This window comes from Arvicola amphibius, chromosome 10 (assembly GCF_903992535.2).
Source record: "Arvicola amphibius chromosome 10, mArvAmp1.2, whole genome shotgun sequence".
In the NCBI taxonomy this organism is placed as follows: Eukaryota; Metazoa; Chordata; class Mammalia; order Rodentia; family Cricetidae; genus Arvicola; species Arvicola amphibius.
In genome coordinates, this window is record NC_052056.1 from 47,325,618 (window position 1) to 47,345,334 (window position 19,717).

Below are 19,717 nucleotides of genomic sequence, written 5' to 3' on the forward strand. Positions count from 1 at the left end.
ATAGCTAATCACCAGGTGGGGCAGAGGGAGCACAGCACAGCTGGAAAATGCAGCAAAATGTCTGGCCGGAAACTGTCCTCAAGATGAACCCCCAGAGGAACCCCCACGTAGACCTGGGCCCTACAAACAGTAATTAAGACAGGTAATTATGTTATAAAATCAAAGATAAGTTAGATCTTTTCAACACTTTCATTCTTTTTGGAAAATACAGATTCTACTCCATAACATTGTGAACACATCCAATGATTTCAATGATGTTTATTAGTTTGCTTATCTGATGCTCTATAAAACTATAATTCCATTTCTAGCTATATATTTTCTTACTACCAATGTGTGAATTTTGCATATGCCTTGTCCTTGATCTTGGTAGCTAAACATTTCCCACAACTGTTGACTTTTAACAGTAGTTAACTGGTAAGGAACAGTGAACTAAATGTAATACTGATGTGCTGATCTACCAACTAATTGCCATCAAATAAGCCAAGCCTATAAAGCTGTGAATCCAAACTCAAAGGTGCCAGAAGACATTTTTCTGGTAGACTCCTCCTGATGTGTGGTTTCCGGCCCCTCAGTGCATTGCAGTTAACTAGGAAAAAAAAAAAAAAAACGACTTCCAAAGGGTTCAATGTATCTAGGATAGCAGCAAATACTGTAGCTAGTAGCATTTCTACTCTTTTAATATTTGTTTCATTTTTCAGTTTCAGACAATGTGGATATATACATGTGACAGGGTTGTAGAATTTAGGAAATTATGGGGCTCGGGACACAGCTCAATGGTAGAGTGCTTGCTTAGTATGCACTGTGATTTGGGTGTGGTATCCAGCAATTTGAAAGGTCCCCTAGAATATATACTCTTATTAAATAATAAAATAGAATTCAGTCTCTTTATCCCAAGAAGATGCTAAAGATTGGTTTTTTATGCTCGGTTGGTCTGGGATTGAGTAGAGAGACTTAAGTGATTACATGGTGACGGTGACGGCAAGGAGGGTTATACTGAGTCACCTCCCATGCTCTTGGATTTTTGTGCCTCACTTCCTCTACCATCAGCCAACTGCCCAAAGATGATGGTGTTGTACCACTGGGGACAAGGTGCAGTCTGCTGAAGAAGTCTCTGCTAACTCCAAAAGTAGCTGAGTAATTTGACACTTGAAATGATTCAGATTTTAAATATTTGTTTGTTTTTTTTTTCTTTCTGTGATGAAACACTGACCCAAACCCAACTTTGTGGAGGAAAAGTGTGGTTGCTTTTTTAAAAAACTATTTGAGGGTCTGCTGCCCAGCTCCCAAGTAATCACATGGAGAGTTATTCTTACTTATGAATGCCCAGCCTTAGTTTGGTTTGTTTATAGCTAGTTTTTCTTAAATTATCCCATTTACCTTTTGCCTCTGGGCTTTTACTTTTCTTTATTCTCCATATGTTTCTTTACTTTTTACTCCATGGCTGGTTGTGTGGCTGGGTGACTGGACCTCAAAGTCCTCTTCTCTTTCTCCTTTTCCTATTCCTTCCTCTTTTTCTCATTCTTCATCTGTTTATTCTTTCTGCCTGGCAGCTCCACCTGTTTTTCTCTCCTGCCTAGCTATTGGCCATTCAGCTCTTTATTAGGCCAATCAGGTGTTTTAGACAGGCAAAGTGACACAGCTTCACACAGTTAAACAAATGCAGCATAAGAGAATGCAGTGCATTTTTGCATCATGAAATAAATATTCTACAGCATAAACAAATGTAACGTATCTTAAACTCATGTTTCACAATAAGAAAGGGTTTATTTAAACCATCTTACAACTTGCAGTCCTTCTTAGAGCAAAGAAAGCCAGGGCAGGAGATAAAGGCAGGATCCTTAAGGCAAGTACTACCTACAGACTCTGTCTTCCAATATTTGGTTTAAGAATATGGGTCTTATTATAAAATGCCTCTGATCTCTAAAACTGAAATGCCAGGGGCCATAATAGTCCAATCTTAGGTCAAACACTTCAGGAAATATCAAGCACCTACAGTATTGCTGAGGAATTAGTGTTTTCCTCATTTAGAGCCTGGCTTAAATGAGCAAGAAGAAAACGTTAAATCTGAAAGAAAAATGGAGTAAATATGTATGGTAGTGCAAATGCACACAAAGGTGACTTTTATGGACAGGAAAGTAAGGGCCTGGATTGTATTGGCAGTGTCTGTTGGAAAGTGGTGAGGATTCAAACTTGGATAGCCAAGGTGGGCTCTTTAGCCAAGAGGAACAGATATAAGTTGGAACCTGGAAGATGTTGGCAGATGATTATAACAAGCCGAGATTGACAAGGCAGAAAAAAAAATACAGACCTGACTGTATATTACATATGACTCTATATGTACATATATATATATGTATGTATATATATATATATATATATATATATATATATATATATATGGCTGCTCATTTTTTGTAGCTGGACTTATAGTTCAGAGGAACTTAGCTCCACCTCTTCCACACTGCATTTAACCATATCTCTGTGATTCATTACTGGAAAGCAGCCCCATGGGGGCTCTTCTTAATCATTCAATGAGTGTTGGTCTGCAATAGCACAAAATAGCACTGAAATAGCTGAAATCCCCAAATTGTCTCCTCCAGTTCAAGACTGATGATTTAAGATTTTTCACCTTCTACAAGAATGTGATCGCTTCATGACTATGCAAAACTCATAGATTGCTAACAACCCCCATGCTCTGCAATATCGCTGATTAGATGTCTGGGACTCCTCAGTTATTTCCTAAGTTACATCCCCACTGCTGCCTCCCAGCCTAGAGCTTTAAAAAATAGCATGAAACGCATCAAGCTCAGATGGCCTTTCAGCATGCAGGCCATCAGCATCTTTTTGACTTTGCTGACTTACCAAATAAATCTTTTTCCTTGCTCCATTAATACTGCCTTTTGTGCGAGGTGAGTGGGCAGGCTAAGGAACAATTCCCCACCTACAGATGAAATACTGAATTATTGTTAGTTACCACAGCTGCATTGAGACACCAGCTTCCCCAATGGATTATTTTGCTTTTTTAGGATAAGTTTGAAAACATCAAGGTTTTAAAACTAGGAACAAAGAAAGGCACCAGTCACTGACCTGAATGCTTGTTCCTCTATGTGTTTGTGCTTTTCCCTTCTGACTTTTCCCTTCTGTGTTGCTGTCTCCTAGGATCCCAGGAGACAGTGTTGACTGATAAGCACCCTTTCAAGCAGGGACTGAGTGTCAGTGAGCCTCGCAGGATGGAATAGCCCCCAAAGAGGTTGATTCTAAAGATGGTAGGGTGCACCCTGTAAGAGGAGTCAACAGCTCGTGGGAACCAAATGATCCATTTCACTTAACAACAGGGGTGGGACATTTCCAGACCCCCTCTTGTGAGCCGGAGCTGAGCAGTCACCAGCCACAGCACACCGTGAGCAACACTGCTGCCCTCACCTTCTGCCCCAGTTCTCTCTGTGATGAAACTGAGAGCTCAAGTCAGTGCACTGAAGACGCACTTAGGGTTCTCCCCAGGGTGGCTATGCCGGTTATATCATTTATCGTTCACCAGGACCCCTGTTTAACGGGGTTGCTGGGATAGGCACTGAGCCTAGTCTGTTGGGGCTTCCATGGTTGGCACTTTTTTAATCCTAAAACTCCAGTAACAGAAAGGTAATTAAAAAAACAAAACAAAACAAACCTTTCCCAACTTTCCAAAGCAATTTTGATCTCACTTGGATCTTTCCTCTGCTCACTTCACCTGGGTTAGAAACGCAACTGTCAGGCTCTGCCTCATCTGCACTGTGACATTTCTCTCTTCTTCTATCTTGTAAACGTCTGTCTCTTCCTGTAGACATTGACTTTAAAAATGTTCCTGTCTCCTCGTGGTAGACTCTGCTTCCCCGATTTAAATACAAATGTGAATATATATTTCCCCATAAGTGGTGATAATCTTTCTGAGAAGGTAAGCCCAGAGCATTTCAGTTTTCCCAACTCTGGTTACATAACGTAATGAAAGCACTGCGGAATTCATATCTTAATTTGCCATTGTTCTTTGGATTTTCAGTTTTCTTTCACTTAATATCTTCTTCTGTGAGTTCTTTGGCTTTTCTGCTGGCCACATTCACAGCAGCCGTGGATTTTTAGCTAAGTATAAAACTTAATGATCTGACAGTTGGGAAGATACTTGAAGTCACAGAGGTCTTTGCATTCGGGGGAGTCTGTATTCCATCCTCTCCACTTTTTCTTACACTGTTCTCTGCTCGAGAAGCTGGATACCCACGCAGAATGCAAACCTACTAAGTCACCTATAGGTACTCCATACTAGCACACAATGACCTCCTGGAAGAGGGAGGGACTTAACCCAAAAGTGTCCTCCCCCTGGGATCAGGGATGAACTAATCATCATCCTAGGTGTGCAGGGGTAGGCTCATGGAGCACCAGAGAGATCAGAAACCAGTCCAGAGCTTCCCCTGCCTCTAAGTGCCTGCTGGGGCTGGGTGGAGTGGGAATGAGAGCAGAATTTCCTGACCATTCTGGGCTGCAAGCTGGATGAAAACATTTCCCATTCATGTACAAAATCATCCAAGAAAGGATGGAGAAATCAGACTGTTTTTAGGGGGCAATATGATTTCCCACTTACCTCTCTGTATCTGAAATAAGGCAAAGAAGTAAAACACCTGCTGTCAGTTGCCTGCGAAATGGTTGGTTGGCTGTTGGCTTTGCAGGCCATTGTGCCAGGAAAGGAAGGATACAGTAAGTTGCTGGCAGGAGACAACCAGGCAGGCCCAGTCTGTGAGGACTTGCCCATGTCCTTCTCCTCCTGGCATGCCAGACCCTCCTGCTTAAAACAGCTAAGTTTGTTCTTGAGATCTTAGAATCCCAAAGCAGAGGGACCTTTGTGGGTCAAGTTTGTGCTGGGAACGTTTGGCATTTCAGCCTCTAGATGACAGCACACTGCAGCAACTCCTCCCTCCCACCACCACCTGCCAGTGTTCACTTCACCCGTGAGTCCCTATTGTGAGCCTCCTGAAGAACGCCAGAGCGGGTGTTGTTGTTCTTCTTACTGCTAAGATGCAGTCAGCTGTCAAGCTGCAAGGAGACAGGAAGCAGCTAAGACGGGGAGTCAAGGGGAAACCTGGGTGTTTTAATACGTAAGAGTGGGTGGCGTGGGAACATTGGGTCCGCCCAAGAGAGTTGGATTTGTTAGGTAGGGAATATCTCTGTTTCTGAACATCTGTTTGTTGAGGGGCGAACAGTGAGTGTCTGGGAAAGAGGACAAATGAGTGAGCTGTCTTTAGACTCACCCCAGCATTCCAGTAAAGCAGAAGATTAAAAACTTCATAGCAGCATGCGTGGTCAGCTTTGGAATGTTATTGTGAATCCCCAGGCCTTTCCTACCTGTCCATCAACTTTGTTGTTTAACTAAAACATTCTGCATACATCTAGGCACACTCTGAAGACAGTGTGGAAGAGGAGGTAAGATGAGGCCAGAAAAGGAGGATGAGAAGGTCAGAACCAGGATGTTGCCAGAAGGAGTTCCAGAGACCAAGGAGGAGATAAGTAATGTGGATGCCCAGAACAAAGGCGCTTGATTTCCTAAGGCCTGGGAGTATTCCAGCTGAGCCCCATCTCAAAACTATGCTACCTGTTACCTTGATGTCAGACAAGAGAGGCATGTCCTGAAGTCAACATGGGTACCACCATCCCATGGAAGCATCTGCAAAGCATGAACAGAGAGGAGTTGAAGAAGAGCAGCCACAGCCTTACCAAGCAGCACCAAGATCATGCCCCCTGGATCCCTCTAGGCATGGAGGATGACTGGGCCAAGCCCCCAGAGCAGGGAAATGGCCTAACTTTATGGACCAGCCAGAGGAAAAGGAAGTGCTGAGGATGCAGAGGGCAATAGAATGGTGGGAAGAAACTGTGGAAGGGAGGAGCGAGCACTTGAGGAGGAGGGAAGAGCCATCCTGGAGATGAGGCAGAAAGTGAGAGGAGAGAAGGCTGGGTGTGCCTGTAGCCAGAAGAGGGCCTGCCTGCAGTAGCACATTCCTTCTGTTCTGCTTAAATTCTGACTGTGGGCATGCGTTCTAAAAACACTGACTTTCACCTTAGCTCTTATTCAGATAGGAAGCAAAAGTGGTCTATCGGGTGCTCTAAAGACACGAGCAATCGTGCGAGCCAACCTTTACAGGTATGAGCAGAGCAAATAATCTCCAGGGCTCCCAGTGTTTGCTGAGCCTTGGATAGAACTTCAAAGTGCTCTAATGAGACATACAAATTACTTTGTCGCAAATGTCTCTGAGTCGTTTCAGGTTAGAATATTTGGGTCAGCATCTCCAGCACTTGGTTTCAGGGGACCCGGAGATTTGAATGGAATGCACCTACCTGAGCAGCTCACCCTGAGAGGCTCAGGGACTGCAGCAGGACAGGGTGTTTGCAAGCATGCTGGCAGCCACCTGAGACAGCACACACAGGCTACTCTGTGTGATCCAGTGATGGAAGGACTAAAAGCCTTCTGTCTGAGCGATGACTATCTTTCTCTTCTGGCCAGAATGCTTTGCTTTATTCGTATATTAAAACTGTTTCATCTGTGCAGACTTTCTGTGTCTTGTGAGATTTTCAACAACCTAACTAAAACTAATTAGTGCATAATTAGGACAGAGAAAATACAATACCTCTCAATTCACTGGGTTTAAATGTTAAGAATAATAAAAAATATGTGGGTTGGCAATATGGGTCAGATGTTAAAAGCACCTGCTAGGCAAATCGAAGACCTAAGTGCCATGCCTAGGACTCGCCACAGAAGGGGTGAGCCAACTCTTGTAAGTTGTCTTCTGATCTACACATATGCACCATGCTACTGTGTGTCTGCACTCACACATACAGTGCACACACACACACACACACACACACGCACACGCACACGTGCACACACAAATAAAATAAAAGTTTTTAAAGAATAAAACTATTTTTTCTCACAAATATTTAAATTTAATCGCACTCCACATTAAGGTAGAAGGGAGAAAGAGTAGGTAAATGCAAGTCAAGTGAAACTCGAGAGAAAGAAGAGAGGCAGTATAAAGAGAAACGAAGAGGTGAGAGAAAATTTTATTTAAAAAAAGTGACTTGAGAGAAGCGTGAAGAGGGAGAACAAGTGGGGCTGTAAGAACGTTTCCCGATGAATAAAGAAAAGAGACCATGCTCTCCAGGGTGACTAAAGGAAAGAGGACATTCCTGTTTGTCCCGAAGGCACAATTTTAATGAGTTGACTTTGTTTCACGCCCAGAGACCAGACACTCATTTGTGAAGTAGGTTTTAGATTTTTGTTGCGCCTCTAAAATATGAACTGCATGGCCATCCATTGTCTTCTGATATTTTATTAAAAGGCTCATTTTTAAATGTTCAGAGATGCTTTGGGGGGAAAAAAAGAAAAGATTCTAATAGTTCACATGGAGAAAAATTTTCTGGGTTGCTGAGGCTATGTCTAAAATATTAACTTAGGGACAGAATAAAATAAAACTGGATATGAACATGGCCTCTGTGCTGGGGCTGCTTGCTTGTTGGGATGGGCCAGCCAGCACCTTCTCCTCCGTTCCGCCTTCTAATGAGTTGGTTAATCTGCATTGTCAACTTGGAAGGATTCTGAATCTCATAGGAAACATGCCTTGGCTGTATCTGAGGACATTTCTAAAGAGGTTTAACTGAAGAGGGAAGACATCCTGAATATGGATGACAATATCTAGTTTTTACTACACTCTAGACTGAATGAAAAGAGAAAAAGGAGCTGATCTCACAATGTGGGATTCCCCGTTGAGTGCTATGAATATATTTTTACTAGGCCACTGGTTATTAAAGAAGCTGTTTTGGCCAATGGCTTAATAGATTAAAGCCAGTCAGGAAATTCAAACAGAGCTATAAAGAGAGAGTAGGTGGAGTCAGGGAGATGTCACATAGCTGCCGAAGGAGAAAGTTGCCAGCTGCTAGCCAAAACCTTACTGGTAGGCCACAGCCTCGTGGCAATACACAAATTAATAGAAATGGGTCAACTTAAGATGTAAGAGTTAGCTAGAAATATTCCTAAGCTATTAGCCAAACAGTGTTGCAATTAATATAGATTTTGTGTTATTATTCGGGTCTGGACAACCAGGAAATGAATGAGCAGTCTCGGCCTACATGCTGATATCTATCATTCCTGCACTCTGGAGGTAGAGACAGTAGAATAGCAAGTTTAAGATTATCCTTGGCTACATAGTGGGGTTGAGGCCAGTTTAGCCCATTTAAGACCCAAGAGAGATGGGGAGAGGGACAAACTGAGCTCCAACGTTCATCTTTCTCACTGGGGACACAGTGTGGCCAGCCACGGCACACCCTGACAGCTATGGTTTTCTGAGAAATGACTGTATCCCCCTCTTAACTGGGGCACAGTTCTCTTTGAAGATGCTTCTGTCAGGTATTGTGTTAGACTAACGAGAAGAGAGGCTAATCACAGCAGAGCAGAGTAAGGACAAGAAGGGAAGACAGTGACTCCTGGTCTCAATGATGAACAGGCATTCTAGCACCAACCTTCTTGAGGAGACCTGGTTTCCATCGAAAGGTCTCACGTGGCTCTCTCTTAATGACCTGGCAGGTAGTGATGACAGTGAGACCTGCTTTCTGAGTGAGCTATCTGTGGAACAAATGGAAGTCTAGACAGCAGGCTAGCAGAAACTCGGGCCACACTGCGACCCTATAACACTACTTAGTCTTCTCTTGAAAAATGGAAACTTCCCTTTCTATATGGTCTCCTTACTAGTTTAAGCCACACTTCCAGGCCTGTGTCTGTCTGTTAAGATTGACATCCTAGGTGTCCAACAGTGCAATGGCTACAGGAAGTCAAATACACTCAGAGTCAGAGCCGTTTTATTTTTTTTTTTTTTTTTTATTTTTTTATTTTTTTATTTTTTTTTTTTTTTGGTTTTTCGAGACAGGGTTTCTCTGTGGCTTTGGAGCCTGTCCTGGAACTAGCTCTTGTAGACCAGGCTGGTCTCGAACTCACCGAGATCCGCCTGCCTCTGCCTCCCAAGTGCTGGGATTAAAGGCGCGCGCCACCACCGCCCGGCCAGAGCCGTTTTACATCACAAAAGAGGTTGTCCTACCTGATCTCTTAAAAACAAACAAATGAATAAATCATATGCATGAGACTTAAGAAGGCTGAGGAATGCATAAAGGTTCAAGTTTTGCAAAACTTAAACTAAATAAACACAGTTATTGGATTCTGCGAACCACCACCAGAGTTCTGCTAAAGTAAGACCCTAACTGCCACACTCATAAATATGTTGGGCTATGGTATGTTTTCCATTTATTAATGTAGATTGTCTTCCTCTCTAGATACCGTAACCTTACACTGCGTTTGTTTCTTGTGTTTTGTGTCTGGTCATTTGCTGTAGATATTAATTTTCTATATTCTATTAAAATAATAAAAGAGCAGAATGGCAAGGAGAGCCCATGGAGAACACCAGGTTAAAGCAGAAAGCATAAATCATAAAGGAGACAGCGTGGCTTTTTAAAGTTCAAACTGCTCAATAAACTCTGGGGATTCCATGCATGTCTCTCTCCTTACTGTATTAGCAGCTGCAGACTGTGGACTGCTTGGCTTGGCATCTTTTAGTCTGATGCAAAAGTATGCACGTGGAGGGACTCTGAACTTTAGACTAAATCCGCCTCTCTCAGATGGTGGAGCGAATCTGTATGCCGTGTGGCAGTCTGTTATGGCCCATTCTCGGGAACACATAAGATCATGATAGGCAGAAGGAGAATATTCTCAGAAGACATTGCTAGTGTATCCAATTCTGAGAGGCATCATCGTTAGAATAATGCTGGGTCTTGTTGGTTGTACAGAGAAGACACGTTAGTCACAGGCTTTGTAGGTTTAACTAACAACACTGGATCTCATCTTGTAACAGACTGAGTCCCCAGCAAAATCTCACACCGAAGGCTGTTAAGTTCAGGCCTCCAGTACATGGACACTCATTTAATTCCTCTCTGGATTGAGGGGCTAGGGATTTAGTTACCTTAACCGAGCACCTGCGGCTACTAGGCTACTACTTGGCAGCTGCTTTGCAAGCAGTCTCTCATTCGATCTTCGTATCACTCTAACAAGGCTGGCACCCTTCACTGCCCACTTCCACGTAGAAGGAAGATAAGGAAGCAAGGTTCCCATTGCTCAAGTCAGCATTTGGAGAAGCCAAACGCAGCTCCAGCATATTCTACACTGTGTCCTAGTCTTCCCTTTTCTCCATCTCAATTTGTTTCCTGGAATTAATCACAGGCACAGGAAGGCACAAGCAGAGGGAAGGATTGGTGAAGCAGAGAGAGACTGGTAGGGGAGGAGGGAAAAACACGCCTGAGATATCCACTGTGTGCCACAGACTCTGCAACTGTATATAGATTTAGTTCTCCTAGGAATCTTACGAAATATTTATTAGCCCAAAGTTTCAGAAATTAGCACTCTGAGGCTCACAGTGGTTAACTCCTTGACGTAGATAACAAGGCACAGTTAGATTCTGCTTCGATATGCCTGCTCTCTGAGCAAGGCACCCTTTCTTCTCATCCTCCCCGGTCATGCTCACACACACTCCACCTCAGTTCCTTGTGAGTCACTCAGCCAAACGTTCGGGGCTTTCTGGCTTGAACATCTTCTCTATAAAACAACAGCTGCTCTATTTTAGAGGCTGGTTGAAAGCAAAACAAAATAAGTATGTCAAGATGCTTGGAAGAGTTAGAGAGTTATTAATGATACAGCACCAATCCTAAGAATATTAGCGTAAAGGAGCCTTAACGTTTGGCGAGAGTTTCAAGCATCTCCAGGCCAGTCATGGTGACGTGGAGGTGGAGAGAGCTGAATATTCACTGATTCCTCAGGGAATAATGCATGTCCCTTTGTTTCCCTAGCCGCCATCTATGCCTGCTTGGGTCCTGAAGAGGAAATTTTATGACTTGTGGAACGCGAAGCCAAGTATTCCTTTCTTAATTTCCAACTGGGATTCTTGGATCTGGTTTTATTGTTTTATATCTACACTGAGGTCATCTTACTCAGAAACTCTGGCACCAAGAGAATCTGCAAGAGGTCCTAAGAAAAAGGGTATACATCTTCTGAAAGCTGTATTGTTGGGTTACTTAAACCACCAAAATGCATGAAGTGCACTGATAAACTTGGGGCTTAGTTGGAACAGAGGATAACTGACTAAACCTGTCCTTATTATTTTAAAATTTATGATACCATAAATAGACACGTAAACTTAGATAATAAATATCTAGGGTCCTCCAGAGTCACCCCACAGAATTTGAGCCGTGATTTATGGGCAGCTGTGGAATTAAATGACTGATATTCAGCAGGATCAAAAATCGTAATATTTGTGGGATGAGAGGCAGCTAAATATAAATTGTCCATATCATGTAACAGGAAATGCACGAGAATATTTATTTTCCTTGGAGTTTTGAAAAGCTTCGGTGAAGTCACAGGTCGCAAGACATTGAAATAAAACAGATAATAGTGTTGCAGTGTGTGGTGGCACACGACTTTAATCTCAGTGCTGGGGCAGAGGCAGTTCAAGGCTAGCATGTTTTTCAAAGTGAGTTCCAGAACAGCAAGGGCTACACAGAAAAAATGTGTATCAAAAAACCAAACCAAACTAAACAAAAAACAGGAATAGCAAGGATAGCAGCAACAATCTGTATTGGCCATTTGCCACACACAGCACACTCTTTTAAGAATTACTCACGCATTGATTTCATTATTAAAACCACAACAACCAGATATTGCTGTTGGATATGTCATGTTAGTGGAGACCTGACTGCAGTGGCATGAAGTCATTTGTTCTTGCGACAACCAGCTGGTAAGTGTGTCTCCATCCAATGACTGGAGGCAGAGAGCTATTCTGAAGAGGGTGAACTCAGAGCATCCTGCTCTACTTTCCCTTTTCTCCTGCCCTTCCTCCTGTTGCCAGGGAAATAGGAGGAGGGCAGGAGTGTACCATTCCTCTTCTCAAAGCAATGGGAAAGCCAGCTCACGGGAACAACAAATTAACTGTCAGATGAGCGGAACTCTTTCTTTTACCAGGATTCACACTGTTTTCTGTCCCACTTTCCCTCAGTTCAGACACATTTAAACAATTGAAATACCCCCACGCCCCAGGAAAGTAAGGCCTAAGGATGTAGCTCACACCTTCTGAGAGCAGTAAGTCAAAGCAAGTCTTCTATTCAGTTTCCAGAATCACCGCAGCTTGCCTTCCTTCAGAGCAGCAGTTAGCTGGCTAAGGGCCAAGGGATAAAGTCTTTGGAGGGGATGTTCCTGGCAACCGTGCAACCTGACACAGCTTGGCATGTAATGTTATAGATGTTTACAAGTTTTATGGGACTCACCTTTCCTAAGACATCCATGGTGCTATTTTCCACGATCATGAGGATTTCTGGCTTAGCTTAAAGATAAATAAAATACAGTTAGTGGCATTGGATTCTGTACAACTTGCCCATCTGTGTGTGTGCATGTGTGTGTGTGTGTGTGCGCGCGCGTGTGTGTGATAAGTGTGAGGGACATAATGTGCCTATAAAAGATTACTGGGCAGCTTTCAGAAGTTTGAACCTCTCTTTCTACCTTGCATTCTTGGGGGAGGGTTCAAACTCAGGTCACTGAGTTTGTGTGCAAGAGCTTTTTCCACTGAAGCATCCTACCAGCTCCTGATATGTATTTTGTGCCACAGTTCAGAGCTCTCAGCAAGACTGATCTCTGAGGTTGAAGAAGTCATTGTGCATTCCTTGTCTTCCTTCTCCTTGTAGGCTCACTTTCCACCCCGTCCTGTTTCTGAGGATGACCTTCCAGACAAACTATTATTGTTAATAGTTTTAATGTCCAAATATAATTTATTTGGGGATGATTTTTAAATTTTACTTTTTAATTGAAGAAAAACTTTTTTCATCCAATTTATTCTATCATGTTTTCCCTCTCTCAAATTCTCCCAGATCCCATCCACGTAACTCTACAGGTTTTTCTTTCTTTCTGTTTAGAAAACAATCAGATAAACAAATAAAATAACCAGAATTTAATAAAGAATAATAATAAAAATACATATATAGCCACAAAAGCAGAAACTATAACATACAGAGATCATAAAGACTCTCCCACCCACCCTCCCCCCGCGAAAAAAATAACAATCCAAAGCAAACCAGTATGAGACAACAAGTCTTCAAAGATACCATTGGGTTCATTTTGTGTTGGCTTCTGCTGCTGAGCCTGGCAGCCTGCCGTTAAGTATGGTTAATATAACCAGTGAGACTTATTACCCTTTGCAAACAGGTAACAGATGCAGATAGCTTCTTGGCTAGGGGTGGGGTCCCTGTCTACTCCTACCTCTCAGTTCTGGGACCGCATCTCAAATAAATTAATTTAAATCAAAGTTTTGTTTAAATGCCCATCATCTCCCACCTCATTCCCCTGCTCCTGGGGATTCCAAACCAAGACACAGCCCAGAAGTTGACAAACAAAAACAAATACAGGTAGAATGAAGACCCTGGAATGATTTGAAAGTCACTGGGGTGGTCGAGAGAGACAGTCTATGAATGCAAAGCAGTCACATTCTCAGGATTTGAGTAGAGGGAGCAAGCAAAGCCTCAAAAGTGAGTTGGTGGTGGGTGCAAAGTGGCAGGCTGCCTCTGTTCCCTGCTCTGCAGAGAGTAGACATCAGGTAGTGATAGCTTGGGAAGAAGAATAAAAGGGTATAGACCATGATGGATGGATTGGCAACACAGTCAACACAACATTTTTCATATTCCATTTGGGCTTATTTAATGTAGGGAAACACTAATGGTTGAAAGGCAGATTTTATCTATATTTTATGTGGCAAGGTTTCATTCTGCATCATGGGCTCAAACTTGTAATCCTCCTGAATAAGTTGCCCAAAATTACAGGCAAAACAAGTGTGCCTGTCAGAGGTACAGCAAAATCATGGAGACCCTCCTTCACAGCCAGGAGCATGTCTGTAAACAGTATATTTGCTTAAGAATTCCAGTGAGCAATGCAAACTTAATTGCAAAATAAGCAGTCGGTGTTCTGTATTTGTAAGCACAGTCCAAAGGGAGCTTAAAAAAGAAGAATGTATCCAGACAGAGAGGTGGAGGAGCAGAGACGATGCTAAATGTGGGATGTAGGAGCATATGTGCCTTCCAGACCAACATGGAAACGTTTGAGGGTGGCGAAGACGTGCAGCCATGGATTCCACATTGACAAGGCAATTAGATCATGCTGTGACACAAAGATCTCGCCTAAGTTAAAATGCATCTTTCTTCCCACATCCTGGATGTCTGCCTTCCTTAGCCTGCCAATAGCAAGGCCAGATGAGTCAGTTTGTGTTTGCGCTAAGATAGTCACACCCTGGAAGTGAACAAACGGTGCTATGGGTACAGTAAAAGCAAATCAGTCTGTTTGGAAGTCTTCATGGGACACTGTCTAGGCTTCATAGAGAGCTGATGCGAATGAATAATTGTGATCTAGTTCATCCTCCTGGGAGACTTGGGAGACAAAGGAGGCATAGAATTAAGGAGAAGAGAGAAGAAAAGGGGGGCAGGGGAACACAACGAGGTACAGGAGAAAGCTATATTCATGAAACTCCACATTAAGTAAATCTTGCCTCAGCTATTTCTGTCTTTATAAACTTCTCTGTGTTTTCTTCCACCGACCACATTTTCTGACCTCTAATTCAGTGCAGCATGTTTCTAAATAAAAATAAATAACTCCTTTTATATTTTATCTTATTTTGTCTGCCCTATCATTAAGAAATCGAGAAGCAATCTAGCAGTCCAGGCCCTTAGATTTTAGGTAGTGTATTTTCTCTTTGCTTACCTCATTTTCAAAAACAATTGATTGCCCATCCACGTGGCCACTTTTCCCTTTGCCCTCCTTTAGAATGACTTTAAGAACTACAGGTCATGGTCAGAAAAATGAAAAACTAGCCAAAGTCAGGAGCTTCTCCTTAGTAATATTTCTTTGCACCAGGAAACCAAATAGAATGCTCACATTTTTCTCATCAAATTGCAGCCTGCAGAGTCTCTACATTCTGAATGAGGTCATGGTGGATTTCACAGCTAGGTGTTCTGAGGATTGGGTCAGAGAGCCATCCCTGCAGGCTTGACTATCTTTGCAAAACCCCAGAGGATTCTCACCCAGCTGGGCCCTTGCAGGATGGTGTGGGGCCTCCTGCAGTTTCTCTGGCTGTATTTACCAGCCTCTTTTGCTGCTGGTGGCCTTATTGCACTTTGGTTGAGAAAATAACTCATATAATTAGACAGCCAAGCAATTAGACTTTGGCAGGTATAATTAAAGAGATTTCCAGTACCCATAGGAAACATTATGCCTGCAAACAAGGCAGAGGCCACCAGGAAGCTGACCTATATGTGACTTTCTGGTGGCTTTATTCTATTAACTGAGTAATTATTCTTTAGCCTTCCACCTTTGGTCACGCCCCCCAATGAGAATGATAGGAATCAAGGAAAAGAGAATTGCAGGAGTTACCCTTGTATGGCTGCTGTCCACTGTAAAAAGGGAACTCCCTTGTAAGGAAAGAGCATGACCAAAGGCATTGACATAGGTGGCAGAGAGCTCACTGAACAAACTCCTTACCAAAAACCTTGACTGTAGTGAAGGTCTTCCAGACTTCAAGAGGATTGACTCTCAGGTGGCAAGAGAATATCAAGCCATCATCTTGGATTTGGACCGGGGACAGGTGGAGTCCAGAGTCTGTACCCAGCTTGACTCTGCCTTTAAATGATGTGGAATTGCAGATGTGGTCATCGTGGGTGAGGAGAACTTCCTGGACTCCATCTTTCTCCTGGAGAGAGAAATAGTAGTCAGTTACAGAACACAGAATGTGTGAATCTGCCTCAACTGACTGATTCTTAAACACTATTTACTTGTTTTGAATTATGTGCAGGTGTGTCCACGTGTAGGTGCACATGAGTGCAGATGCTGTGGAAGCCAAAAGAAGGCATCAAATCCTCTGGAACTAGAGTTGGTATATTGGGATAGATGCGGATATTGGGAGCTGAACTCAGTTCCTCTGGAGGATGGACAAGGACATTAACAACTGAGCCACCTCTTCAACTTGACCAGTGCTATTTAAACATTAATAAAACAAGAACATTAGGGAGGCAGAGGCAGGTGGATCACTGTGAGTTCAAGGCCAGCCTGGTCTGCAGAGTGAGTTCCAGAACTGGCTCCATAGTTACTGGGAAACCCTGTCTCAAAAAACAAACCAAAAACCAACAAACAAAAGGGATGATGAAGAATTAAAACGGGAGCAGAGTGAGTCTATTACTAGAGGAAGTATTGTTTTCCTTACAATTTAATAAACATTACTCTTATTTCTGAGGAAGAGACCTGGTCAGTTATTCTCATCAAATTAGACCATGAAACCCAATATGGACAAGTTCAACAAAATGGCCATGTACAGGCTGCCCACGCATGCATCATTCATTTCATTCACTCTTCTTTCCTCACAACAGGAAGAGAAACACCCTTGGAACAGACCTAGCTTCTCACAGCCTTGCTTTCGGGGCAGGGGGGAGTGCTAATTAGACCCCAAGGCTCATTGAGGAAGTTCGGAGTTCATACTGTTAAAATGTGCTGAGGATGTTGGGGTTTTAATGGTGAGTTTTTTACACTAACATCATGATTCCACTTATCTTCTCTTCCCAGAATTCCCTAAGAAAAGGTCTAATTTAGTTCTTTTCAGAATCAGGAGTAGGATGAAGTCGAGACAAGAGAGTAAAGAACTTAAGGAAGACACATTTCAGAGTCTGGCACATGAAGGGAAAGAAAGCACCTGTGAGGAAGGGACCGCCTCAAAATTTGTCCCCTGGGTCCTCCTTGTTGCAGTTCTTCATTGTACTCACAGTCCTGACCATTGTTTCCTTTGCTTCAGTGGCTTTATTAGACCCAGAGAGAGCTCCTGAAAAGTGGGCTTTAAATGCTAACGTGACTTTCGTTACTGGCGTTTGCTGGGAGAACCTGACACCTCCATTTCCTGTCCTGTCTTGGGCTGATGAAGAGAAGCTCCTATTATTTCCCCCACTACTAAGGATGTCCACGCAAGCCTTGTCATCATGATTGTGAGTGTCATTATGATGCTGACTAGCTGTCTAGGGAGGATAGAACTCTTGGGGAGCACAAGGCAGTGTGCTGCTTAAATTCCTTCTCCGTGCTAGTTGAATTCAATCTTCTCAATTAGCTGTTTGGAAACTGCTCCCGGCACGAGTTTCCCTCTAGAGATTCATGTTCAATCTGTCTGAGCCCAGGCCTAACCCGGAACAATTTTAAAGTTCCTCAGGGGAGCCAGGCCTGAGAATGGCTGGTCTAAACATAAACTTTCCAGATGAATTATTATCCCCAAGGGAGATGGGAGGAACGAAAGGGGAGAAGGGCAGATAGGAAAGCCCTTGATAGGGGGAAAGACTTAAAATAATGAAAGTAACTCTCTGTGACTTGGATCCTCTAAATTTAAAAAGTTAGATTCGGGGTAGAAGTAGAGTCTAGGTCGGCAAGTGAATTCAACACAGGAAGACTTATTAGAGTAATTATACAGAAATTTCCAGAGAATACTGAATACCAGTTCTTATGTAAGCCATGAGTCTCTGAATCTGGGCAAGATTGTTAACGGTGTTGCATACAGATGGAATTCTAGGATTTCTTGCAAAGTATCATAAGTCTTACTCCCCCCCCCCCCGCCCCCAACAAGGTAAGCACCTCTACAGCTTTGTGAACCTGACTTTTAATCTTCCTTCTAACGATTCTAAAGAAAAACAAAGGGAGGATGCATTCCCAAGATGGGCCCAGGGGAGTCTAGAGTACCAGCAGAATGAAGTAGAAGGTGTTTCCCTCAGTATCACAGATCTGAAGGGTAATAGTTAAGGAAGCTGGCTCCCCCTGCAGGCCCTTCAGCACAACGTACTTCTCCGAGCATCTTATACATGGGCTGGTTTTATAAAGATTGTGTAGTTCAAAACGTTCTTGGAGCGTCTTTAATGGGCGTAGCTTCTGCCACTATTAGGCGACACTCTCCCAGCAAACTCCCCGATAATCTGGCTCTTACATCTCACAGCCTCACAGCCTCTTTCTCCCACAATGTTCCCCGAGCCTTAGGTGTGGCAGTGTCGATGTATCCATTGGAACTGGGACCCACAACTCTGCATTTTGATTGGTTGTGGTTTCTGTTTCAAAGAGAAGTTTCCTTCACAGAGGAGCGGCTCTAAAGACAAATGATTGCCGACCCATGAACTGAACAAGGACAACACTAACAGACATAACAGAGCGGACAGGGGAAAGAGCAAGGTGCCTCAACCCTACTCAGAGAACTACAGGAAACCAGGGACTCCTGGGAGTGAGAAAAAAAAATAGTCTTATCCAGGGAAGAGCATCCTACTGGCTATCGAGTACCAAATGGTCAGCCCTGGAAACATGCTTGTATGCAGGTAACAATTAATAAAACAAAAAAAGAGGTCACCAGTTTGAAAATGAGCAGGGAGGAGCTTGTGAGAGGGTTCAGAGGGAGGTAAGGGAAAAGTTACATACTTGCAATTTCAAAACTAAAAGGAAAAAAAAGTATTCTTGGCCTGCCAATAGTCAATCATGAATCAGAAAGAAGAAGCTCATGGGGCCCGGACCCTTCCTGCTGAATTGCTGACTACTAACAGATCCTGCAGGAAGGGCAGTAGCGTCTGTAACTGTGTACCCACTGAGGAGCCAACCGTACTCCAATGGAGAGTTCCAAAGCCATAGTCACACAGATGGTGCTGGTTAAGGAGGTGAATGTGGAAAAGGATTTTGTGGAAAGAGGGGGTTCTGGGGGTGGGAGAGAGATAGGAAGGGACCATTGGGTGAGGGTAATTTTAATGTTTCACATACATGTATGAAATTGTCAAAGAACAGATTTAGCCGAAGTTATTTTAAAGTGTTCTTGCCTGTTCACCACGTGGTTTTCTATTTGGGATAGTCCCATCTGTCATGTTGTTAAGGAGGGTAGACACAGGATGGAGACTGGTAAAAAGCTGCTTTTGCTTTGATTGTATATCAGGGATGGCTTACTGTAATACTTTTATTGATGAAGATAGCACACATCCGTGTGTACCAGTCTACCCAGAAGTTGTTTTGTTTTGCTCGCTTTCCTTTGATAGGGCAGCTTTGGTTTTTAAAGATGGAATTTCAGCTACTGAGTGTCCTGAAGCCTGTAATGTGAGGAGATCCTGAGGGATTCTAGGGTCCCCAGTGGCAGGAACCTGCATGTGAATGGCTGCCATCTCAGTGCAAACGGGGAAGAACTGGACAGAGCTAGTTTAGATAACACATCCAATACCTAGAGCTGGCGGGGGGAGTTCTATAATTATGCTCTGACCGCAATTGAAATGGTAAGTTCTCATTATTGAGGATTTTTTTCTTTTAAGCTACATTTCTTTTTTGAGATTATAATATAATTGCATCTTTTCCCCTTTCCTTTCCTCCTGCAAAATATCCCATATGCTCCTCCTTGTTTTTGTTTTAAAATTCATGACCTCTATTTTATTGTTTCTCTCTCTGTCTCTCTGTCTCTCTGTCTCTCCCTCTGTCTCTCTCTGTCTCTCTCTGTCTCTGTCTCTCTCTCCCCCTTCTCTCCCTCCCTCTCTCTCTCTCTCTCTCTCTCTCTCTCACACACACACACACACACACACACACACACACACACATACA

At 43.1% G+C, this 19,717-nt stretch overlaps 1 protein-coding gene across 1 annotated transcript in view; it reads right to left on the reverse strand.

Annotated features, from left to right (window-relative positions):
• The window catches only part of Cd96 (CD96 molecule), a 78,848-nt gene that overhangs the window by 37,034 nt on the left and 22,097 nt on the right, over window positions 1–19,717 (reverse strand). The window contains exons 4-5 of the mRNA XM_038345996.1: window positions 15,620–15,827; window positions 12,370–12,425 (exon numbers count right to left, since the gene is read on the reverse strand). Of these exons, the coding sequence (XP_038201924.1) occupies window positions 12,370–12,425; window positions 15,620–15,827 (264 nt within the window). The remainder of the gene's footprint in view (window positions 1–12,369; window positions 12,426–15,619; window positions 15,828–19,717) is intronic.